Below are 26,272 nucleotides of genomic sequence, written 5' to 3' on the forward strand. Positions count from 1 at the left end.
GCAAACACAGGGAGAACATACAAACGCCACACTGTTAGGGCATAAGTCTGGAATTGTGTATGTGTTGTGTGTCTTTTTTAGTGAACTGACAAGTCGACTTTATCTCAGTGCTTTCATATATAGAAACCAGTAGTGTATAGTAGACAACATGTCAAGCCACATTTAGATGAAATGAAAATATCACCAACTGACATTGTTTTCCAGCATCTATGTATTCAAAAGAAACCCCTTCAACCCAAACCATTGCATTAATGTTTGAGCAAGTTTCTACAGAACACTTCTACTTCAACACAGGGTGTGGTGTGGTAGTCAGTGGTTACCAATAATTAACTCAGCTGGGTTTTAACAGAAACCCTATAGTCCAGAGGAAAGCGGTTTGAAATGATCTGAACTGGGTATTATCAGTATTCTCTCTGGACAAGAGAGTTGTCTTTAAGAAGGCTGATGAGGAGAAGTATGTATGTATTTATGGGTTCAATGTGACTACTGAGTTTATAATTTTATTATGCTAATTGAATATCCTGGCTCAGTCTGTGGAGTAGTTTGCAAGGAAGACATTTTAACAACCTATGGCTATTAGATTTGTTTCCCCTCAAGTATTTATTAAATACATACTGATATGTATATCTGTTAAAATTGTGCATGTTTTGTTATAAGTGAGACCAATGGACAGGAACATACAGGACAATACAATGATGACTCCTTGTATAATTGATGGATAGGTAGAATTGCATGCTTATTTAGTTCAAAATAATATTTTGGTTAATCTTCCCATCTTTGCAATTTAATTTTTAGAAGGAGAGCCTTCGTGTTTGCATTAAGAGGCTGGTCTGTTATTTGTAGTGATGCAGGAGCTAATTGCTGGGCTGCAAAAGTTCAGCTTTGACCTTGAAAAGGATGTTGAAGGTCAGAGAGGGTCCCTAATGCTTCCCTTCCAAGGCATGGACAGTAAGTATGATCTATAGCATTCAATCTACTTATTTAGTCAATATAGTAGCACCAAATGGGTTAAAATGGAGACCAGTGTAACCAATTAATAGCAGGATGTACATAAAGAATGTATTAGAATGGACAGTAACACTCAGTTGTTCTATCTTATGCATTATTAATGGTCTCTTCAATCCATAACTTACTATACTTACTAGGGGTTACAAGGACCAATAACATTAAAATGTCAGGTAAATAGCTTGGAAGAATATTTCTAAAAGTGAGTCAGAATTTGCCCACTCTGTGTTCTGAATGGAGCCTCTGAAAGAATCAGTAGACCCAGGGCCTGTATGCATCTATCGTTAAGACAAGTAGGGGAACAAGCTGTGATTTAATTGAGAATGCAAAATTACAGATTACCCTTGTTTAGGTTTACCTGTCTGGCCATACAAATCCAGACCCATGATATGCACCTGCTGCGTGGTTGCAATTCAATTAGTACACATACATATATGCATGCAGCATTCATGTAAGTAACTGCATTGCAGCCAGGCAATATGTAGCCTATAATTGACTAAAAAGGTCAGGTGTGTCAACTGATGCGGAAAAGTCTTTTGACAGGGTGGACTGGTGATTTCTTGAAGGGGTACTGGAGCACATGGGACTGGATCTGGTCTGTTTTAATAGAATACTCTCCCTTTACAGGAATCTTACAGCCCGCATTAAAATTAATGCATCAGGGTTGCCCGCTTTCCCCATTGATATTTGTTCTATGCATGGAAGCTCTGGCTCCATCCATTAAGAATAATCCCGATGTGACGGGGATGAGGGTCGGACCACAAGTTAAACCCTGTGTGCCAATGATTTGCTGGCAACGGTCACCAATGTCACGTTCTCATCACCTAATTTAATGCTCGAGTTTGAGAAGTTCGGGACACTATCAAATTTTATAATCAATTATACCAAATCTATGGCTCTGAATCTTTATATCCCATCACATGTTCTTGAGGGTCTCTGGTCCTCCTTCCCCTTCACTTGGCACCCTTTTCAGATTAAGTATCTAGGGGTACTACTGTCTAGGGACCTCTCTGACCCATATAAAATCAACTTTGTTCCTCTAATTCCCAAGTTTCGTGCAGAGTTTGGGTGCTTGCAATCCCGTGACTTCCCTTGGCTTGGGAAGATGTATATAATCAAAATGAGCATCCTACCGAAAGTTCTATATCTTCTCAAAACTCTCCCAATACACATCCCCCCATAGATATTTTGTGGATCTTCAAAAATTAGCTTGTGAATTTGTATGGGCAAGTGGGCCTCCCATATTTCACCATGACACTTTATATAGACGGAAGACTCAAGGGGGCCTTCAGCTACCCCTCTTTGTTAAATACTACCAGGCTGTTCTTCTTAAAAGGGTTATGGAATGGACTAGAGCGTCACCATCCAAGCAGTGGGTTCATATTGAGGGACGGGTAATGGGTGCCTCCGCAACTGTCCTTCCCTGGCTCCCAAACTCCAACACTTCTCCCATCCCACTATTGATCCCACACTTCAATGCTGGGCCAGAAAGCGCACTCTGATATTTATTTAATCTCCATTGTCCCCCCTCACACCCTTGACTGCTAACCCAGACTTTCCCCCCGGAGTGACACCGGGGGCTTTCACGATGTAGTATGCAACTGGGGTGATCAGGAGTCGTCAGCTGGAGGTCAGTGGCTGTGTGCATGCCTTCTCCCTCTTGCAGGAAAGACTGGGTCTGCCCGTATCAAAGTTCTGACTGTACTTGCAGGCCAGACATCACCTGCAGATGAAAGATGTAATGGAGGGATCGAGTAGAAACCTTGAGGATCTGTGCTGCGTCTCCACAGAACCAAAACACACTATTTCATACATATACCAATTGCTTATTATTAACCTCTACCCTGCTTTACCGGGCTATGCTGGTGCATGGAATAGAGAACTTGGGAGCATAACTCCGATCAGCTCTGGGCCAAAGTGTTACAATTCACTATGGCAAGCTCTACAAGCCTTTCGATGTTGGAAATGTATTACAAGGTTTTTTCTCATTGGCACATGTGTCCCTCTCAATTGAGTAAGATGCTGGAGTCTCGGGATTGTGCTGGAGATATGGGTCAGGGACAGGATCCCCTGTCCACATTTAGTGGTCGTGCCCTATAATAGCGCAATATTGGCGCAGGGTGGGAATAGTTGCGGAGGAAATCATGGGCTGTTCAGTTCCAGACGGTCCTGACTTCTGGCTGTTTAACATCCTAGACATTGCTATATCTCAATATAAAAAATCCCTACTCTGACACTTGAGCAGTGCAGTCATAGTGGTTATCCCAGTACATTGATGGTCTCCTGCTGCTCCTAGCATGCAAGAATCAGGGCCATCTTTTCCATGGGCAGGGGCCCCACGGGCAAGGGGGCCCCATAGGCAAGGTTCTTAAACATAAGTAATAATCCTGCAAAAAAAATCCTGCAAAAGAAAAACTTCAAGGGTCACTGAGCAAGTACATTTAACAAAAGCAGTGCATCGGGCCCCTTTATATATAAAATATAATATATATAGGGGCCCCGATGCACTGCTTTGCCCAGGGGCCCGTAATGTTGTTAAGATGGCCCTGGCAAGAATGGTTCTGATGGATTGATCTTTACAGGCTCATGGATGACATTGCCCTATCTGGTCAAAAATAAGTAACTGAGTATACGGCAATATGGCTCCGCTGGCTTGAATTTAAGGAGTCTCCATTCTACTGTGCTCTTATTGACTGTGATGGCCCCATGTGGCTAGAAGAGTGTCTGGGTAGATAAATGGGCGTGCAGAAGCTGAATACTTTGATCTGACATCCTTATCCTAACTAAAGTTCCCCCATGAAACAAGGAGTCTCCTTCTCCCCTCACCCCTTCTCACACACTTTTTCTCTTTTCCTCCTCCCCCTTCCTCTTTATTCACTCTTCCACTCTTCTCTCTCATTTGTTATATCTCACTTGTCTTTATATTAAGCGTCATCTATTGTAAGTTGACGGACTATGATGCTTTTAGTTAATATTGCGTTTGTATTTGGTCCAGATGCTATATACATGTCTTTATTCTTTCAATAAAATACAAATAAAAAAAATAAAAAAATCAGGTGTTACAAGTTGTCCAATATAAGTAACACAATCACTAACATCATTTGTTTGGTTTTTTTTTGCACATACTGAAAAATTAGTATTTTTGTAAAAAATTAAAATTGTAAGGGTCAAAGTATTTCCTGTACATCAGGTTTTGTAGTCCCTCCACTAGGAATATACTTTCTTGTAAGAGAACTTGTCAACACTGACCCTCTTTTGTTAAGTACAGGCCATTCAAAGCTTATAGGAAAACTTTCCTTGCTCACATTGGAGAGGCTCAGGTGAATAACATGCAAATCAACCTGACTAGCATGCTAATCGCAACCACTGTCCCTCCTCTGCTCCACATGGGCACTGCAGACCGGGTAGAAGCGCTGTTTGGTATGCAGTTAGTGTATGGATCAAGCATTGTTTCTGTCCCTCTACTGCACAAACCGAGGCAGTATGAGGTTTGGTTTTTCCTGCTAAAGACTTTGACTTGCAAGTATTTACCAAAACAGGAGAGGTGATGAGAGACCCTCTTTAAATATATATTATGCTGAAAAATTGTTTTTGATTTAGAATATAGAATTATAAATATTGTTATTGCTGGGCATCTTTGTACTTAAGGGGCAAAGTGGAAATTGTAGCCTATTGGTTCCACCAGTTGGTATGACAAAGGGACTAACGTGTCCTGTGGGTATTGCAGCGCTTAGTCTGTATGTAAGAGGATCCCTCGGTGTGTGTGTGTAAACAGTAGGGTTCTGTGCATAACAATCACTTTCTCTTCTGCGTACTGTCCCCTTATGTAGAGTCAGGAGCAGCTGTATGTGACTTCTTCATTAAAGGACTATGCAGGAAAGGTAAGCTGACACGTCATAGTGCATACTTAGCCAGCAGACAGATTAAAAACTGAATGGGTGCTATTTTATATGAGTAGAAGGATCCTAAACTAGTTAATTGACTATCCATCTTTCCACCATATCACATCAGCCAACCGGACTCATTTTGGATAATACTCTTTCTGCTTTTTAAACTTATGCTGGGTTAATTCAACCCAGGGGATTGCAATTGGAAAATCAATGTGAAAAGCAGAAACGGTAGTCTCTTATTGTCCGTTTTACAGGTATCCCATATTGGTTGTCTGTGTTGGTTTTATTTTCTGCACAATTGTTTACAGGAGGACTGATGGTGGTACCCCAAATCGTACAGGTTTCTGGGGCCCTTGATCACTATGCTCAGCGTTAAAAGTGAACGCTGCGACTCTAATGCTAAAAAACATCTTCCCTTAACGTGTTTTATAGGATCACTACTGCTGCTCTGTTGGTGCAGGTATTCACATCACACTGTGTTATAAATTAGAGCAGTGAAACATTGGTTTTAAAAAAATGCACAACAAAAATGGACTTCTAATTAGAAGTGATTCAGCAAATTTTTCAAAAAACACATTTTTTTTTAGTTAAAAATACTTAACATAACCCACAGAATATTTTGCAGAAAGGTTATCTGATCTGTGTACTCCACATTAAAATATGTCCTATAGAACCATAGTGTGCTACAACATAATGCTACCAGGGGTACAACTATGGCTAAAAATTTGTGGGGAAGTGGGGGCAAAAGCAATAAGTCGGTTACGCCTATGGACACTACTTTTTTTTTTTTTTGGCAAATACAAAGTCCTCTTTATTTATTGAGAATATTTCATTTGTGCAGACTTTTTTTTTTTTTTTTTTTTAACTGAAAAAGATGTTTATTAGGTTTTGTAAAATATATGCTGTGGGATACAGGAAAAAAAGGGGGGGGGGGGAACATTGTATAGGTGGTGGGATACACAGTAGGTATGGGACACAACAATATATCATTAAACACAGGTAGAATACGTAATAACTTGTCTGAAATAAACTAATACAGGTAGTTGGCTATTCGTATTTAAATGAAAAACCTAAATTACGGCTGCTTTTGGAATAAGATACCCAGAACGTTGCGTCTTTGGTCCTAAACTCTCTAGACCTCTAAAATGAGAAACACTTAAGGGACAGAGGGATCAGCAGTGACTATCTGGTGAGGGGTTCATGGTGGAACACCCTCTCCCTCAGTTGCATAATAATGCCACCTGTGTCATTTCACCAGTGGAGATGTGGCAGAGCTCTAGTATGGAACACCTAGGGCAGTATTTCTCAACTCCAGTCCTCAGGACCCCTAACAGTGCTTGCTTTCCAGGTGACAAGGGAAATAATTATACCATCTGTAGATCTGTTAGAATGTGTCAGTCAGTAATGAATACACCTGTGCTTATGCGAGGAGATATGGAAAACATGCACTGTTAGGGGTCCTGAGGACTGGAGTTGAGAAACAATGACCTAGGGTCTCCATCTTAAAGCTAAAGTTCACTTTTGCTATAATCTTAGGCAATGTCGTCAGTAGCGGTTGATTCTAGGCCTGTGCTATGATAGCTGTAGTTGCGATAAGAACTTGACCCATCCCATATCCATACCTCCCAACATTTAGAGTCCCGAAAAATAAGCCACGCCCCTGTTCAGACCAATCTCCGCCCACAAATTAGCAATTTTAAAATGCCACCCACTTTCCTGTTAAGCCCCGCACCCCTGTGGCACGCAAATCAGAATGTCCCTTCAAAATCGGGACCATTGGGAGGTATGCAAGTATTGAGTTGCAGTCAGACAATTTAATATTGCAAACTCCCAGCCTTGTTAGATCATTACACCATCCTGACAGAAATTCTACATATGCTGGCATATATCACCTAGACAGCTCTATATGTGACTCCTATCCTTTTCTACATACATTGTATATTATTGTTTGTGCTGTAAAAACTCCTTTTCATCACAGGTCCAATGTGTCCATTCCGCCACCTATCCGGGGAGAAGACTGTGGTCTGCAAACATTGGCTGAGGGGCTTGTGCAAGAAGGGTGATCACTGCGAATTCCTCCATGAATATGACATGGGCCGCATGCCTGAGTGCTACTTCTATTCCAAATTTGGTGAGCAACGATGCCTGGTTTCTGGTACCTGGGTTAAAGAAAAACCAGTGTATGGAATGTAAATGTTTCACATGTTCAATGAGGGAGCACCTGAACAGACAAAGAAGAGGCATATATGCTAAAACTGTGAAATCTCAAAATGCTGCAACATCCCTAAACTAGGTTATTAATTCAAACACATACACTAGTTCAAGGTGACTCCACTTTATATGGGTTGAGGCGCTAAAATTTTGACATCTGTTTCAACTACTGCACATTCATTTTATTGTTGACTGCAAACGCTGTGTATGCTATGCTAAGTAGATGATATATGACCAAATGAGTGGTGGAGTAACTAAGAACCAAATTTGTTTTACTTTGCTTGGCAAGATTACATTTCCAAGTTCCCTTATTTTATGTTGGTTATTTCCTCTGTGCATTTTCCCCTTTGAATGTATCCGGTAGTTGGTCAAATCAGTGTAACACCTTGTGAAATGTATTTAAAGTAATGACTTGTGTAGGCACCCCATGGCTTCATGTAAATTGTTTGTGACTGGGTACCCTTGTGAATTGGATCTGGGGGTAAATTTATGAAATTGGGCAAGTTGACTAATATCAGCAACTTTGCAGGGGGAATTTAAAGGCTTTTAAAGGCAAGTTGTGCCTTTAAAGCCATTGCTGCTTGAAATTTCCCCTGCAAAGTCGCCGATTTTCCTTGACTTACAAAATACGCAGTTTCATAAATTCACCCCCTGGAATGTAATTTTCTGCTTGGATGACCATTTCTCTCCTGTTTTGTTGACTTCATTACTGGCTTCTCCCACAGGACTATAACGTTTCTGTAGGGCAGGGGGCAGGGGACACATATGTAATAACCACATATTCGTAAACATTGGCACATTTACATTCAGCCTCGGACTGGCCTGCCAGCCAGCCGGGCTATATACCGGTAGGCCCGGGCGCGATTAAGCCCCGCCCCCTCCGACGTTGGGGCGGAGCTTGCAGGGAGCACCTAATTGATGGTCCTGGACGTCTGCGGCGGCAGTGTAACAAACACACTACCGCGCAGGTGCAGAGAGCTGTGTCTGGACTCTCTGCACTTGCGCGGTAGTGTATTTTACACTTCAGCATGGGAGGAGGAGTTGTTTGCCTGTTGCGGCCGCCCAGAGGAGCAGCATGCCGGAGTATCTCGCAGGTAAGACACTCATTGCCAGACAGCCTGTTTGTTTGTTTTTTAAACACAAAACGGCAGAGAAGTCCCATATATAATGTGTGTGTGAATTGGGGACACTTGCGTGGCATACGATTGGGGCACTACTGTGTGGCATAATATTGGGGCATTATTGTGTGGCATACCATTGGGGCACTACTGTGTGGCATAATATTGGGGCATTACAGTGTGGCATAATATTGGGGCATTACAGTGTGGTATAATATTGGGGCATTACTGTGTGGTATAATATTGGGGCACTACTGCGGGGCATACCATTGGGGCACTACTGCGGGGCATACCATTGGGGCACTACTGCGGGGCATACCATTGGGGCACTACTGCGTGGCATACCATTGGGGCACTACTGCGTGGCATAATATTGGGGCACTACTGCGTGGCATAATATTGGGGCACTACTGTGTGGCATAATATTGGGGCACTACTGTGTGGCATAATATTGGGGCATTACTGTGTGGCATAATATTGGGGCATTACTGTGTGGCATATTGGGGCACTACTGTGTGGCATAATATTGGGGCATTACTGTGTGGCATATTGGGGCACTACTGTGTGGCATAATATTGGGGCACTGCTGTGTGGCATACCATTGGGGCACTACTGTGTGGCATACCATTGGGGCACTACTGTGTGGCAGAGTGTGGGGAGGAGGGCTATCTATTAAATGTGAATATTATTTAATGCTTTGAATGGTCGTGGGAAATGGATGTTTTAAACTTAAATGCTATTTATTGCTGTGGCTGTTTGGAGGGAGGGTAATAGGTTTATTTATCACATGTGAGCACTATTACTTTAATGATGAGGCTGGAGAGAGGCCTAATTATTAAATGTGGGTGCTGTTGATTTAATGGCAGGGATGGCTGGCGTTTCTAAATGTACCCATTATTTTTTCCAAATAGAGCCCTCAACATTCCAGGATCCAGACAAGCCGCAACTGAAGAAACCAGCAGCCACAGGTGGTAAAAGTGACAACAACATGTAGGACAGTCTGTCAAATGTTCTGAGTCTAGTGCAGGCTTGGCTAACCTGTGGTACTCCAGATGTTGTGAAACTACAAGTCCCAGCATACCCTTACAGCAATAAGCTGCCATATATTGGCAAAGCATGCTGGGGCTTGTAGTTTCACAACATCTGGAGTACCACAGGTTAGCCAAGCCTGATCTAGTGGGACAATCCTGATTTTTGGTGACTGTTCTGCCCAATCTAAGGGGCAGGTCAACAGTGTATTCTTTATACACACACTGCATTTTTTATATACTACACTAAGGTGCTAGCTGTCCTTCGTGGATTGACCACTCCCCCTCTAGTGTCTGGTCCTGCCTCTATGATGACTGACCACACCCCCTCTGGTGGGCCCCTAGTGTTGCAGTCCCCCGGTGGGCCCTTCATGCCCCAGTCCTTCAAAACCAATGTAAACAGTGTCGAAGTGTCCTACAAATATGTTTTGCAGTACTTGCCGTCACAATTGGGATACATCAGCTATCTATCTCATATTAGACTATTTTCCGAGGGTTAGACAGAAAATAGTGAAAGAATTGGCTTCTCACTCTGGGGGCTAGATTTACTAAACTGCGGGTTTAAAAAAGTGGAGATGTTGCCTATAGCAACCAATCAGATTATAGCTGTTATTTTGCAGAAGGTACTAAATAAATATCTAGAATCTGATTGGTTGCTATAGGCAACCATCTCCCCGCACTTCCACCTCCCCCTGGATCTCCTTGAAGCCAATGAGGAAAAGTTGGCAAGTATGGTTTTATCTGATAAATTATATATATAAAAAAAAAAATACAAAAAATGTCACCAGGGCAGCTGAGCAGTTTTACAGCTTCCCAGGTCAGTCTTGTGCTAATCTGTGCATCCGTGAACTGGCTCGCTGGCTCACATATGTGCATTGGAAATGGAGTCCCAGACTTTGGCTTCCAGCTCCAGATCAGGTAACTGGTCTCAAGCAGATGACTGCAACCAGTGGCCAGAAGACATCTGGCTGCTCTCATGTGTAGGACCAGATTAGACTTTGATCATGGCACTGGACCTGCTAAGTTTCTATTGCATACTTTGCATACATTTTATTTGTTTTACATGTGGTGTTTCCAAGAAATTGGTGTCATAAAGCTTATATAAGTTAACAAATAAAAAAACATTCCAACATGTTCTTGATCATGTGAGAAACGTGGCAATATTTAAATATCCATTATAACACAGATGTGAATAACCTCTCCCCAAACATCATCTGTTATTTCAGTCTGAGCCCTACAAAAGAGATTCGAAACATCAGCGATTAATATAACATGTCAGTGGTGGTCCTCTGCTTCCCTCTAGTGGTAGACATGCATATTGAAACAAGTTTACAAAATGTGTTTACCACTGACCTTATGCTTAATTGTCCCTCTTAGGGGAATGCAGCAACAAGGATTGTCCTTTCTTGCACATCGACCCAGCATCTAAGATTAAGGATTGTCCATGGTACGACAGAGGTTTCTGCAAACATGGTAATATTTATCTCAAAATAATATCTCTCCGTTTAGATGAGGACCCTGAAACTCCTTTTGTCTGTAAATGACAATGCAAACAGAATTGAACTGTAAATTTAAATTGCTTTGTAAGGAAGCTTGTTATGCTTTACACACTGGGGTCACTTTAGAGAAAATCACTTTAGGCTTGGAAAGCACATCAATATCTACTATTATGCAAATTGTAATTAATTTTAGATTGCACTAAATCAATATTACTCTGGTACCTCAGATTTTCTCATTGATATAATGTGTAATAAACACAATAATTGAAACTGGCACCTTAGCTTTCTGACAAGGTGCTCATTTGTGCTCTTCAAACTTAAACATAGTTATACTAAACTTGCCCTTTTCATAACATTGGCATCGAAACAAAAATGTAAATTATTGTTTTTTTTAACAGAAACACTACAGCACAATTTCTACAAATATCATCATCATTTATTTATATAGCGCCACTGATTCCGCAGCGCTGTACAGAGAACTCATTCACATCAGTCCCTGCCCCATTGGAGCTTACAGTCTAAATTTCCTAATATACACAGACAGAGAGAGAGAGGGAGAGAGACTTGGGTCAATTTTGATAGCAGCCAATTAACCTACTAGTTTGTTTTTGGAGTGTGGTAGGAAACCGGAGCACCCGGAGGAAACCCACGCAAACACGGGGAGAACATACAAACTTCACACCCCAATGTAATCCTACCTCTTTGTCTGTTTTAATATTGTTTATTACTGTGTTTGTCCCCAATTGTAAAGTGCTATGGAATTTGTTTGTGCTATAGAATTTATGATGTTAATACGGCTGCAGTCCAAACAAAAAGTGATTTTCTATGCGGACATAGGTACAGTTAGGGGGGTATTCAAGTCCCGTGCTCAAAGAATATTACCGTTAATACGGAAATTACTCGCTGGATTTCAGCTCGCAGCTCCCTGAGCTGCGAGCTGTAATCCAGCGAGTAAATTACCGTATTTACGCGCAGGATTACCGTATTAACGGTAATATTCTTTGAGCGCGGGATTTTCGGCGATCCTGCCGTCAATTGAATACCCCCCTTAATGTCAGATTTAATTTGAGATGTGACGTTAGAATGATTTGCAAATATTTTTCCTTATGTTCCGGCTGAAAAATAACCACCAACGATAAGTTTTACCGGAGATAAGTTTTGAAGGGGTCTTAACAAGTATTGCGGTGGCACAAGTAAGCTGAAATCTTCACCTCCCAATAAGATAGGTTAGAAACATCACAATATGCTTCATTTTCTATCAGAAGACAGCAGAAAAGTTAAGCACAATAAATTGAAAACCATCTTTTCAATTAGGCATTTTTTTTTCTTCTTTCAAGTAGTTCAGTCAAACAATGTAGAACATAAACTGATTAACAACAAAATGTAATTTATCAGTGTCCTTGCCAGATCGGATCCTAAAACTCTTCTATATAGATAAATGTGTACTATGGGAAATGAAAAGCTGAAATGTGGAACAAGAGTGTCTCCACACGGGTACTTAAGGGGTTAATTAGTTATATGTATTGTGCATAATTGTTTCCATAATAAGGAAACATCATCACAATATCCTGGGGGAAAGGTGTCCTGTAAGCAGACTCCTGAGCTGCCTGTCATCAGCAATGTGGCGTCAGAAGGAACGGATAGCGTGTCGCCCTTAAACACCCCAATATAGGCTTTTACTGCTGGATTTTGCAATCTTTATATTGTTTATTTCTCAGACGGATTTTGAAAGAAGCTACATAAAGATTGTTAAGTGGGTGAGTCTTAATCCTGACATGTACAGATGTTTGCTCATTCACATAGGTGACCTGATTGCTACAATTGTTCTAGAACAAATGTTGTGAGATTGGTTGTGAGGATTTTGGAAATGTAACGCACATTCGACAACCATCCCTAATTTCCACCCTTGGATTCATAGACGAGGCCCTGGAAACTGTTGCCTCTGACTGCACATTACTATGTACTCAGCAATTCTGTTTTCCTTGATTCTGACTAATTCTACAATTGTGTGGCCCAGCGGGCAGCAGTGAGTCCGGCTGGAAAAGCACCAGCATTAATAGTGCTGACACAATGCCGTGAAGAAACGCATACAGTGTGTCAGCACGGAAGCATTTCAGCTCTATTAATGCTAGAGCTTTTTTTCAGCTAGAATGACGCTCATATAAAAAGCCCCCATCCAGCACCACTGCACTGGCAGTCTATACAAATAAATTGCATACTGGGACTTTACAAAGAAAGGGGGCTTTAGTAAGAGGGGGTGGACAGGCTAGTGATGGATACAGAAAAATGTGTTTTCCAGCAATAGGTATGTTTTTAACAAATACACTGGTTGATATCACAATGGGCTGACTGTGTGTTTATATACCCATAGAGTTAATAATGCACGTAACAATTACAGAAAAGACGGCAGTCTAAGTAAATGGTGCTAATATGCAGACACTTATTTTTTGCATCCTTTAGTGGGTTTTAAAACCATATACTGGTTGCAATAGCAAGATATGGAAATGTATTGCCTGGGGCTTCCAATGGGTTTCCCAAACCCAGTCCACACGGCTCCCTAACAGTGCAGGTTTCCTGGATCACATGTGACATAATTAGTACCACCTGTGGACCTGTTACAATGTGTTAGTCAGTAATGAATACACCTGTGCTCCAGCAAGGAGATATGGAAAACCTGCACTGTTAGGGAGCCCTGAGGACTGGGTTTGGGAAACCATGGCCTGGGGTATTTGAACACCTGTATAGATAATAAGGAAAGAAACTGATTTTTGGAGTTACTATAGTACTGAATGAAATAAGTGTGTGGGGGGAGGGGGACTTGCAATTTGCACAATGGAGGGAAAAATACCCAAATCTATTGGCCTCCGTTAGATTGGTGAGTCAGATATGGTTAACTAGGCAATGCTGCTGTGTCAAATACCGCAGGCAGTTTACAAAGTGCACTTGGTGCATACAGTAAGTGACCTTGGTTGCCTGTCAAGCTCAGTTCCGAAAGTGAATGAGCTCCTTGGAGTCAGCACCACAAACTATAGGTGTAAAGATAGGGTTCAGGCCACCCTATGCTAATACGCACATGGTGCCCTCTAGCCTTCCACACCAGGCTAATATGCAGTAAGTAAAAATTAACTTGTCCTTTATTTAAAATCTTAAGCCCCCTTACACCCCCCCCATCCCCCACAAACCAATGGTTATGTTCCTGTATTTTCAAAACTCCGCTCCACTTGGCTTTTTAAAAGGGTCACGCAAATCTTTTTTTTTTTTTTTGCAAATGTTTTATTAGGAGCATGAAACATTAAAACGGAAGCTTAAGCACGATATACAACAGTTGAGAAAAGGATAATTACAAATGAACTTTAGGCATATCTCAATTAAGCAATTAAACAGTAATGCTTTAGATTTTAAGTAAAGAAAAGAAAAAGAGTGGGATAGGGGGAGGGTTAGTGACCTCTCAAGCAAAAAGTTTAAATAAAATCATTTGAAGAATACATCAGCCAGATAACAGTGGAAGCTAGAAGTAGAGAAAGGATTCATTATTAAATTGGGTGCATGAGAACCATGTCTTGAGAGAGGAAACAGGAGAGTTCTTCGGGATGCTGGTCATATGTTCCATCTCAAAAAGGTACTAGAACCTTTTCCTAAGGTTGGCAAGGGTGGGCGGATTCTGGTTCTGCCAAAAACTAACTATCAAGCAGGTGGCTGCTGTATGTGTCTGGCAAGCTTATTACAATGTTTTGGGATGTCAGGAAATTAAACTGGTAGGAATATGTGCTTTGGATGGAAAGGGAGGTTAGTGGCAGTTAAAGTAAGAAGACTCCAAACCTCTGTTTAGAATCTCTGAATGACTGGACAGGACCATCAGATGTGGAGAAATGAACCCACACCTTGGCAACCTCTCTCATCATCATCATCATCATCATCATCATCACTTATTTATATAGCGCCAACATATTCCGTAGCACTTTACAATTGGGGACAAACATAGTAAACTAATAAACAAACTGGGTAAAACAGACAAAGAGGTGAGAAGGCCCTGCTCGCCAGCTTACAATCTATTGGACAATGGGAGTTTGACACATGAGGTTAAGTCTACATTTGCAGTCGGCCCAGCCAGTCTGAAAAGGTAAATGTGACTCATAAGCTAAATGATGCTGTCACACAACAATGTTGGTCAAGGGGTAGTTGTATAACAGGTGGTAATATGGTAATGTAGTGAGGTTAAGAGGGTGGTTGAGGAATATTATAAGCTTGTCTGAAGAGGTGGGTTTTCAGAGAACTCTTGAAAGTTTGTAGACTAGAGGAGAGTCTTATTGTGCGAGGAAGAGAATTCCATAGAGTGGGTGCAGCCCGGAAAAAGTACTGTAATCGGGAATGGGAGGATGTAATGAGGGTGGATGAGAGACGCAGATCTTGTGCAGAACGGAGTTGCCGAGTTGGGAGATATTTTGTGACAAGAGAGGAGATGTATGTTGGTGCAGCTTTGTTGATGGCCTTGTAGGTTAGTAAGAGTATTTTATATTGGATTCGGTAGAAAACAGGCAACCAGTGTAGAGACATAGAGTGATTCAACAGAGGAATAACATTTTGCAAGGAAAATCAATCTTGCCGCATTGTGCAAAATAGATTGTAGGGGTTTGAGTCTGTTTTTGGGAAGGCCAGTAAGCAGGGAATTGCAATAGTCAATGCAGGAGAAAAGTGCATGAATTAAGGTTTTTGCAGTGTCTTGTGTGAGATGTGCGAATTCTGGAAATGTTTTCTAGATGTATGTAACATGATTTAGATATAGAGTCAATGTGGGGAACAAAGGATAGGTGTGAGTCAAGGATTACGCCTAAGCAGCGAGCTTATGGGGTGGGATTTATGGTCATGTTATCAACAGAGATAGAAATGTCAGATATGCTCTTGTTGGTGGGTGGGAATATTATTAACTCTGTTTTAGAAAGGATAGGTTTGAGTTGGCGAGAGGACATCCAGGATGATATGGCAGAAAGACAGTCAGTTACACGGGACAACACAGATTTCGAGAGGATAGATATATTTGGGTATCATCCGCATAGAGATGATACTGAAATCCAAAGGAACTTATTAGATTTCCAAGGGAAGCAGTATAGATGGAGAACAGCAGAGGACCTAGCACTGAGCCTTGCGGTACTCCAACTGATAAAGGAGGCGGAGCAGAGGTGGCCCCAGAGAAATTAACAGTGAAAGAGCGATTAAAAAGGTAGGATGAGAACCAGGATGGAACAGCAGTGTCTTGAAGCCCTAGGGATTGCAGCGTTTGTATGAGAAGAGAGTGGTCAACGGTGTCGAATGCAGCCGAGAGATCCAGGAGAATTAGGAGAGAGTAATGGCATTTCATTTTAGCAGTGATCAGATCATTGACAACCTTAGTCAATGCAGTCTCTGTGGAGTGTTGAGAACGAAAGCCAGACTGAAGAGGATCCAACAGGTTGTTTGCGGAAAGGAAGCGTGTGAGGCGAGTGTAGGCAAGTCTCTCTAGAAGCTTGGAGGGGCACGGCAGCTGAGAGATGGGACGGTAATTTGAGAGAGAGTTTGGGTCAGAATCTTGTTTTGGGAACAAGCAGTAAGTACTACATCATATTGAATATTTGTCCAGCTAGAATGCAAAGTTTAGAAAGTATTTAGTGGGCTGTGTGATCAGTCACACAACTATGTTGCTCAGAGGGTTGTTGTCTTTTGTTAGCTGTGTAGAGGGTGGTAATGGGGTAATCTAGAGAGATTAAGAGGGTGGTAGAGGGATATTATAAGCTTGTCTGAAGAGGTGGGTTTTCAGAGAATGCTTGAAGGCTAGAGGAAAGTCTTATTGTGTGATTGAGGGAATTCCATAAGGAGGGTGCATCTCGAAAAAAAGTCCTGTAACTGAGAATAGAAGGAAGTGATGAGAGTGGAAGAAAGACGCAGATCTTGTGCAGAACGGAGGTGTCGCGTTGGGGGATATTTTGAGACAAGTGAGGAGATGTATGTTGCTGCAGTTTTGTTGATGGCCTTGTATGTTTTTAGAAGTGTTTTATATTGGATTTGGTGAAAAACAGGCAACCAATATAGAAACGGGTATTATATTTGGAAGAGGTACATATCTATAGGAGATAGGCGTTTTTTGCATAGGGCAAATCTCATAACTGGCACAAACAAAGTTACGGTTAACTCACAATTTACTTGGCTATGGTGAAATATTTTGTGAGCGTTTAACCCATCATGTTATCGAACCTGCTACCTGTCAAACCCCATTGTTGTTGTTCTATTGGGAGTAAAATGGCTTAACATAACCTGAACTCAATGATAAATCAACTGATGAGTTAAAATCTAAGATATTCATACCAGCATTTGTAAATACTAATCATGTTCAAAATTAGTCATGTGACATGTTTTGTGGACTCAACCAGATGCTATCAGATGTGCACATAAGCTGCTGAGGCCAGAGTGAGTTTATTAAGTTATTCACAATTAAAGTGAAATTAACTTTAATTATGTAATACAACAGATGTGATATAAGCATGTGATTTTAATGTACTTCTCATGCTGTGCCTAACAAGTGCAGCTATGATTATAATACAAGCTTTGAACCACACATATCTACACATCCAGCTTCTAATAAACATTGTAATGTATGTACGTATGATGTATTCTCCCTGTATGAATAGGAATATATTAAAAATGCTTAAAAATTGAGCTTCAGATGCTACTTGGTACCCTAATAGGATGTTTGACCACCTCACCTCACCCCTCCTCCTCTTCTAATCTCTGATGGTCTGTTGGAGAAATTGAATGTAAACTCATTCCAACCCATATAGTGAAGTTGCCCCTAACTCTCATCATTTAAGGCCACTCTATTACAGTTTGATCAATTCCCAAAAACCCTCTTACCAATACCCATATCTGCCATCTGTAAACACTTGTATAAGCTAATTTGTTACATTTTTAATGTTGCAACTGGCTGCTTCTTGGAAGGACCCTAGTCCTCCTGGCCTCGCCTCAACCATGATTAGGACAAGAAACATCTATCACAGAATACATCACCAGCATTCTTCATAACTCTGCAACACCTTTGGCAAAGTTTGGCTCCCAAGTGTAGATCACTTCAATGCACCACTTGCTATTTGATTGAAATTACTTTTCACACGTGTACAATTGTTTAGCCATGTTTATACATCTCTAGACTTCTTTTCTACCTAAGGGGTGTGGGCCATGTGGTTGCACCGTCCATCCTATTCTCTCCCAACTGGAAACAATTAAGGTAAGTTAGGGTATCTGCATGATCAGTCCTTGAAAATGGAACCATCTCGGCGTTATGCTAGAAGAAAACTGGGAATCGGAAAAAAAGGTATTCAAGAATTAACTCTATGTGGGGCAGAGTAGAAGCTATATTTCCTGGCCTCACCATTAGCAAGCCGACAGGTATCCACTAATGCACTCATTTTTACTTCATTAAAATCAGATCTATATAACAGAACGGAGGCGTGAATGAGTGCTACTGGGGGTGAAGGTGGAGAGGGCTGCTGTGCCTGCGCCTGTTGGCATCCTTGTCTCTTACTCACTTATCTTCAAGTGCCTGCCTAAGGATGACTACTTGTCTGTAGACTTTACCCTTTACCATGGGAAGACATCAAGATAAAAAAAACCTTACATTTTTTTTTTTTTCTTTATTTTACTTTAGGGACTATTCTTATATTTTAAAATGAATTTCAGTTCAACTTTGCTCTGCCCCCTCCCCCTGCAAAACCTTGAATAATTGGCTCCTGAACAAGCCCCAAAGCAGTGAAAATGGCTGTGCGTCACTCTGCTTACAAGCAACACTCCTAAAAAATACTCCCTCCCAGGTCGTGTTTCCCCTTTCAACAATCTTGTTTCAGAAAATTAAATCTTATTTTTGTCATTACTCTGCAAAAGTAGGGACACTAGCTTTGTAAAGAATGTTGCTGCATTACCCAACTCTTCCCTTCATCCTGTGCAAACATTGCTATCTTGTTCTATAAACCTGTGCTCACTTAACAAGACCAAAGTTCAAAGTTTGCTTTTTTTGCGATGCAAATTGGGCGTTTTGCACTTCCTAAATAGTCCTGAGTACGCACGGAAGGCAAAGAGTGGTCAGGGGTCAGAACACTGATTTTGTAAATTATTCAGGGAATTTTGGGCAAATCTGTACAATTCGCAAATCACTGAATTTTAGAATAGGTCGAATCTACTCGTCTGTGATGTTATTGCATTAGATATGCTTAATGTTTGTAGACACTCCCTTATATGTTTAAGCTTGAATCTTTAGTGATGGTCCCTAAGACCATGGGGAATGTGAAGCCGAGGAAAATATCAGCCATAATAAACATGGAACGTCCTAACAACAAAGACGACGTGAGAAGATTCCTAGGAATGATTACTTACTTAGGAAAGTTTATTTCTCAACTCTCCGAACAAACTGCACCTCTAAGATGGTTGTTCGACAAAAATAATGAGTGGATGTGGTCACATGAACAAGAAGAAAGTTGGCAAAACTTGAAACGGACCATCACAGAGCAACCGGTACTAAGATTCTTTTGATCCTACAAAAAGAATAAGAACTTCAGCAGATGCCTCGCAATTTGGCCTAGGCTCAGTGTTGTTACAAGAACATGAGGATACATGGCAACCGGTAATCTATGCATCAAGAGCATTGACAAGTGCTGAAACAAGATATGCTCAGATAGAAAAAGAACTTCTAGCAATCACATATGCATGTGAGCGATTTCATCAATTTGTGTATGGTCAAGCGTTTACAGTGGAAACTGACCACAAGCCATTGGTAGCTATCATGGCTAAATCGTTACATGACTGTCCCATGAGAATTCAACGAATGCTTATAAGACTACAGAAATATGATGTCCAATTGCTGTACTGTCCTGGTAAATACATGTACATTGCTGACACACTTTCCCTTGCTGTGGACAAAAGTGAAGGTTCCGAAAGTCTGATGGATAAAGAGATAGACGTATATGTTAATTTGATTGTAGCTTCTCTACCTGTGTCTCTTGCAAGACAAGAACAGATAAGAAAAGAAACAGAGACAGACATCACAATGAAAGTGTTACAAGACATCATTCTGAAAGGATGGCCAGCAGAAAAAAATGCGTGCCCACTGTCTATTCATGATTATTGGATGTACCGCACTGACCTTACGGTTGTCAATGGTATTATTTACAAAGGCAATAGAATTATTATACCTGCACGACTAAGAAAAATTATGCTGTGCAAGATACATGAAGGCCACTTAGGAGAAGAGAAATGTAAACGGAGGGCGCGTGAAGTGATGTATTGGCCAAGAATGAACCAGGACATAGCACAGACAACAGCTACATGTGAACTGTGTCTTATGTACAGACCAAAGCAACAAGTCGAGCCGCTGAGTCCTCATGCAGTGCCAGAGAGACCATACCAGAAGGTAGGCGCAGATTTGTTTGATTGTATTGGAAAAACGCACATTGTCGTGACTGATTATTATTCTAATTACCCTGAGGTGCAGACTCTACCTACAACTACTAGTAAAGCCGTAATCAGTTGCATGAAGTCAATCTTTGCAAGGCATGGTGTTCCTATGGAAGTGTTCACTGACAATGGACCTCAGTTTTCCAGCGCTGAATTTAGACAATTTGCTGAAGAGTGGGAATTTGTCCATACAACATCGAGTCCCCACTATCCACAGTCAAATGGGTTGGTGGAAAGTTCAGTAAAAACTGTAAAGAGTCTAATGAAAAAAGCACAAGACGGCAAAGAAGATTTCTACAAAAGTCTTTTAATCTACCGCAGTACACCTCTACAGAATGGACTCTCTCCTGCACAAATGCTGATGGGAAGGAGGATTAGAGCAAATCTTCCGATAAGTGATGAACTGCTTAATACGCATAACTCAGCATTGGTGAGACTGAGTAAGGTACGTCAACAGGAGAAACAGAAACTGTACCATGATAGGCGAGCAAAAAGCTTATCTGATCTAAGATCAGGTGACCAAGTCCGTCTCCGAGATCATGAGAAAGGCATTTGGATGCAGAAAGGTATTGTGCAAGCACAAGTAGCACCAAGATCTTATATTGTACGTACAGATCGTGGAACAGAAGTAAGAAGAAATCGGGTCGATTTAAGATCTCAACCCAACCATAGTGATGGCAACACGACTGAAGAATACCCTTCATCTGACATGTATGATGGACTTGATAATGGTGAACAAACCATGATGGAAGAAAGGTCCAACATAGTTGACGAAACACAGACTTTGTGTGAAAGACCCATAAGAGAAATACGCAGACCTGAGAGACTCATTGAAACGTGTTAGATGATGTTCTTAATGTTATATTGTTGAATTGTTATACTGAAGGATACAGGGCTTATCTTTAAAGAAAAGAAGATGTGATGTTATTGCATTAGATATGCTTAATGTTTGTAGACACTCCCTTATATGTTTAAGCTTGAATCTTTAGTGATGGTCCCTAAGACCATGGGGAATGCTGGGAAGTGGGTGTGGGCAGTGTGCAATGTACCCGGAGTCTGCAAATGGCTGAATAAAGAGCTCAGCAGTGCCCACCCATGCTTCAGTGTCCTGATGAACTGATTTACAAGTATATTAACAAAACATCATCCAACTCCAATCACTAAATCTCTTGTTCTATGTGATCTTGATGAAGAAGTTTCACTAATGAAATGTTTTATTTAAGAATAAACCCTTTGAGGAAGAGCACATGGGTCATTACAAGTTGTGTTATAGTGAGTGCCAGACAATCTGTGGTTTAATATAAAAAAATATATATAATATATATTATATACATGCGTTATATATAATTTTTTATGCCCCAAGTTCGCATCTCGGCTTTACACATTTAAATGATAACTTGTATCTAGTAGTCATATCAACTTGGTGCTCTGTCTTGTAAAAGTGTGCCACAAAATGGCTGTCTCCATAGGTGAGATGTGAACTTTCATTTGTATGTTACCACACTGTATTATAATAATTTTTTGAATCTCTCTTTGTGATTTTATTTTTTGTTACTTCTCTGGCAGGTCCAGTATGTAAACACAGACACACACGCAGAGTGATATGTGCAAACTACCTTGTTGGCTTCTGTCCGGAAGGTCCTACATGTAAATATGTACAGTAAGTTCACAACTTTACAGACAAGGAGCAGCACGAGATTGGTTACCCCAATTAGGAACTGTGGGATTTATTAATAATGAAAGTATCTGGATAGGCATCTAAATACCTTTACAGTGTACGGATGCTGTCTAGTTTCCTAGGTGTAGGTCTGAGGGTCACAAGTAATACTAATAAATGTGACTATAACAAGTAACTTCATGTCTTGCAGCCCTAAAACAGATTTGGTCCTTTGCAGTCCAGACAGTATGAAGGTTGGTCATATATTTAATTAAACATAAACATCTCTCTCCCACCCCTTTCCCACAAGACCTTTTATCAGGAGTGTGGATTTCCGCAGGTGTCTGGTTTTGTTCATATCTATCTCTCTCTCTCTCCCCTCTCCTCTCCTGTTTCTGTAGTATATTTTCTGACCAGCAGGGAGTGCTAGACTATTCCTTCAGTGTCTTTAATGGGGCTGCACTATTCAGGAAAATGGTGTTTAGTTTTTTTGTGATTGGGTTTGGTTGTAAATAGTTTTTAAAACAAAAAATTAGAATTTCTGTAATTCAATATGCTATAAAATACAGACCCATATTAATCAAAGGAGATTATTAGCTCCATGAAGTTTATAGCTAGTAATTTAGGGTGGGTGTCTGCCAGGCACATATTGTACAGAGAACTTGCACTGAACATTTCCAGCCATGTTTTGCAGAGAATTGAGGTTTGTGTGTAACATATTGCTGGCAGTGAGGAGTATATCTGAGCAATATCAAAAAGGGAATCCCTATTTAATGTATGGCTGACAGTTGAGGGGAGTGAGCTCAAATTGGAGGATAAACACTCCTATTCTCCATTTTGGCATATAGTTATCTTTGTGATGATGGTAGAGGTCATTATTCAATTGTAAAGCGCTACGGAATTTGCTGGCGCTATATAAATAAAGATGATGATGATGATATGTGATGCAGATCTGAATCGTATACTGCTCACCAGATTGCAAAGAAATCTTACCTCCTTTACACATGGATAACTCTTCTCTTTGCAGACTGCCCCCCCCCCCCCTCCTTCCAGAGACAAATTTTCCTCTGATAGATAACCAACCTTCTTTTTTTTTTTGGCATAGAACTAAAAAAATAGAAACGTCAAAGAGGGGCACCTTTGCAGCACTGGGCCTCCCTTTCCCCATCAACCGTTCTTTACTCGCACATCGTTTGTATTGTAATAAATAATATACTCCCTAATTCTAAGGACTAAACATTTCCTGCAGCCTCATGTTACGGAATTCCTTGGGGATTTATATCTTTGTAATTTGTAGTAAGTTCTGCAATATTCCCTATAAGATATGCATTATGCTACACACCATCCGTCATGTCCAGGTTTGCCCCTGTAACTTTTCCTTTTACTCCCTTGAACCTACTGAATTTAAGGCCTTGCACCCCCTTTTTACAGAATGCTGCTGCTCCCCATAGAATGACAGTATCCTCCTTCCCCTGTGACCCAGAACCGATTGCAAAGCACCAGGCCCTATTCGTGGAGGTCCCACAGCTCTCACATTTGACTGTAATTAGCATGATGCATGAACGTTTCAGAAACATGCACGAGAATTCCTGTGGGAGTCTGCGACCCCTGGAACAAGTCACATGTTTCAAGGTAATTACATGTAGTCTGCATATAAATCTACTTCAATAAGATAGATAAGCACAGTTTAAGCAGGTTTGACTAGGATTAAAGCACCTACTCTCTTTATTCATCTCATGTATATCCATGTGTTGCCATTTTTGAATCGGTTGGGGCTAGAACAGACTGCTACAAATTTACATCAGTGCTGGGCAGAATCTTTCCCGTCCGCTCTGATAGTCTTTCAAACACAATCAGAGAAGCCGGGCAGCATACTCTGCCTCCATAACATAGTATGCAGCCACAGGCAATCCAGTGATAAAGGTAAAAAGGGTGTGGAATATAAATTGTCCCCTCATAAAAAAAAATAATTCTAGATACGCCCCTGCTTCATCTGTAGTTCCCAGTCTGCTGCACCTGATACTTTATTCTCTGTAAGCAAAGAATAAGAATGAATGGGAACAGTTGGCTTCCTGGTCATGTGACCACCTCTGCACACTGCAAGGAGTTCATGCAGAACAGCCAATCGGAGGAGGGGAGGAGTTGGTGTAGTGCTTTTTGGACTACATTCTCTCCCTCCTTACTCTGCTGGTATGTGTGGGGAGCTGTGATTGGAGATGTATTGAAGCATACTTGCCAACCATTTCAAGTCGGCCTCTGGGAGCCCCGGGGAAGAGGTGGGGATGTGAGGACGGGCGTCGATGAACTACATAATTTTGGCCCTGCCCTTTTATTTGAAATGCCAAAATTCACTGCATTACATAGAGGGGTGGTGCTTAACGCCACGATTGCGCCATTAGGCTCCGCTCACAAGACAATTGCACTCATCAATTATTCAGTGATGGTTGATTTCATTGTTTGAGTCCTACCCACTAGCACTAAGAGCTGACATTATCTTACTTTTCTTTTTATTATAAAGATTAAACTTGCATTTGCTCCTCCTACTTTTTACCTCCTTAACTGGCGGGGGCCTAGACTATATTCTCTACTACCCAATATATTTGTTTTAGGATTTTATCGTCTACAACAGTGTTTCCCAAATCCGGTCCTCAGGGACCCCTTACAGAGCATGTTTTTCAAGTTTTCTCAAATGAAATAATTAGTACCATCTGTGGTTCTTTTACAAAGTGTCAGTCAGTAACTACTACACCTCCAGCAAAAAGATATGGAAATCATGTGCTGTTAGGGGTCCCCGAGGACCAGATTTGGGAAACGCTGATCTACATGATGCAATGCTTATTGAGAGGTCTTGAAAACTCTTCCAAACCTATAGGAATACTTCAATCACATGGAGTAATCAATTCTCTTTTGGGAATATAGTGTGGAGACAGAGGCCACTATGCCAATAAGTGCAGCAAGAGTCGTTATGGTGTCCTGATGAGAAGGTGAAAAGGATGCTAAGAAGTAGGATGGCAGTGAGCACACAGACATCCTCGCCTATTTCTGTAAGAGTTTCCACATCATTTTGGGACAAACTTGGGTTAAGACTGCACTTTAAATGCCACAGTGCTCTAAATGGTGACAGTTGCAGAGATAAGTTGGAGTTTGATTTTCTCAAAGACAAAGTCACTTTTAGATCTGTGCATTGAATAAAATAATACTTTTATTTTAATGGGGAAAGTAAATGCTATTAAAAGGAAAAAAAGTAGAAAGAAGTACATGCTGCTTACGCATTTTTGGGCCTGAATAAATGTCATTTGTTCCTAATAAATGAATTGGCTGAAGGCTGTTTGGGTGACAATATGGCTGCCTATGCTGTGAGTAGCTGATCACTATATTTTATAGTGGACCTTCCCTCTCTATGAAAAACTGTATGTTTGTATCTTTATAACTTCAAATAAATATTTGTCTAGTTGCAGAAAATATAAACATGTATTGTTTGATGTGTACCTGTAAAAAATCTCAAAACATCAGATAGCATTCAACAACGCTAATGTGTGTGTGTGTATATGTATATGTGTGTGTGTGTGTGTGTAATATATATTTGAGCCATAATTAATGTCTAAAATTAAAGAATTGGCTTGTTAATAAAAACACACTTTTATCCAAACATTTTTTTTAGCCTGGCTGTGCCCACCTACACTGCTTATTGCGTTTTATTCTGTTGGGTGTCAGCATCTGAGCGCTAATATGCTATATTGTTACAGGTGACGCTCCTGAACCCAACCAATCAAAGTTCAGATGGAAGATATTTGTAACATTGCAGCTTATTAGTGATCAGGTGTTTGTAACTACTAGTGACACTGAAGCCAAATCCTGTCCTACCTTCACATATTGAAAACATAATTTTTTTTGTAAACAATTGTTGGACTGCTGGAAGGAAACCTCACAACAACATAACAACAACGTGATAAAGCAACAAATCTTATTTTCTAAATTGGATTTTTGGTCTATTTTCAAATAATTTGCTAATCTATAAAAAACATATTACAAATCGGACCTGCGCAATGCCAGGTGCCACTGCTTGTGTATAAATATATTGAAAGTCAATACAAATATTTGTCTATTTTTTTAAACTAATGATCATACAGTGGACAAAGGGGCCATCAATTGTTAATTGAAGAACGACTATTTCTTCATCAGCTTTTTTTTTCTTTTTACAGTAAGTGGTTTAGCTGTGAAAACACAGTGAAACATTGTATATTTAGTATAATCGTGGATGTCTGGCCATATCTATTGATAAAATCCATTCTTTATTGAACGACTTCTGCACATACTTGTCAGTTGTAATAAAATCCATGTCTAATGCCTTGGAGATGGTCACACCCACTCTTGTCCTATGTAACAGCAGTCT

General features: G+C 40.7%; 1 protein-coding gene across 1 annotated transcript; it reads left to right on the forward strand.

Moving 5' to 3' along the window:
- The first annotated feature begins 347 nt into the window (after positions 1–347).
- Positions 348–25,338, forward strand: CPSF4L (cleavage and polyadenylation specific factor 4 like). The gene is made up of 9 exons (XM_075216844.1): positions 348–454; positions 796–948; positions 4,836–4,886; positions 6,874–7,026; positions 10,630–10,725; positions 21,789–21,882; positions 22,091–22,133; positions 23,311–23,511; positions 24,799–25,338. Exons 2-9 carry the CDS (start codon positions 846–848, stop codon positions 24,865–24,867), a joined length of 810 nt encoding a protein of 269 aa, XP_075072945.1. The 5' UTR covers positions 348–454; positions 796–845; the 3' UTR covers positions 24,868–25,338.
- Positions 25,339–26,272: the final 934 nt, after the last annotated feature.

The sequence above is a fragment of the Mixophyes fleayi genome, chromosome 6 (genome assembly GCF_038048845.1).
Source record: "Mixophyes fleayi isolate aMixFle1 chromosome 6, aMixFle1.hap1, whole genome shotgun sequence".
Classification (NCBI taxonomy): domain Eukaryota; kingdom Metazoa; phylum Chordata; class Amphibia; order Anura; family Limnodynastidae; genus Mixophyes; species Mixophyes fleayi.

Excerpts from the sequence above, each read along its gene's own strand:
- CPSF4L (XM_075216844.1), top strand. The coding sequence starts at position 846 with ATGCAGGAGCTAATTGCTGGGCTGCAAAAGTTCAGCTTTGACCTTGAA. Across the intron at positions 949-4,835 it reads TCCCTTCCAAGGCATGGACA|AGTCAGGAGCAGCTGTATGT; the intron begins GTAAGTATGATC and ends CCCCTTATGTAG. Across the intron at positions 10,726-21,788 it reads CAGAGGTTTCTGCAAACATG|GTCCAGTATGTAAACACAGA; the intron begins GTAATATTTATC and ends CTTCTCTGGCAG.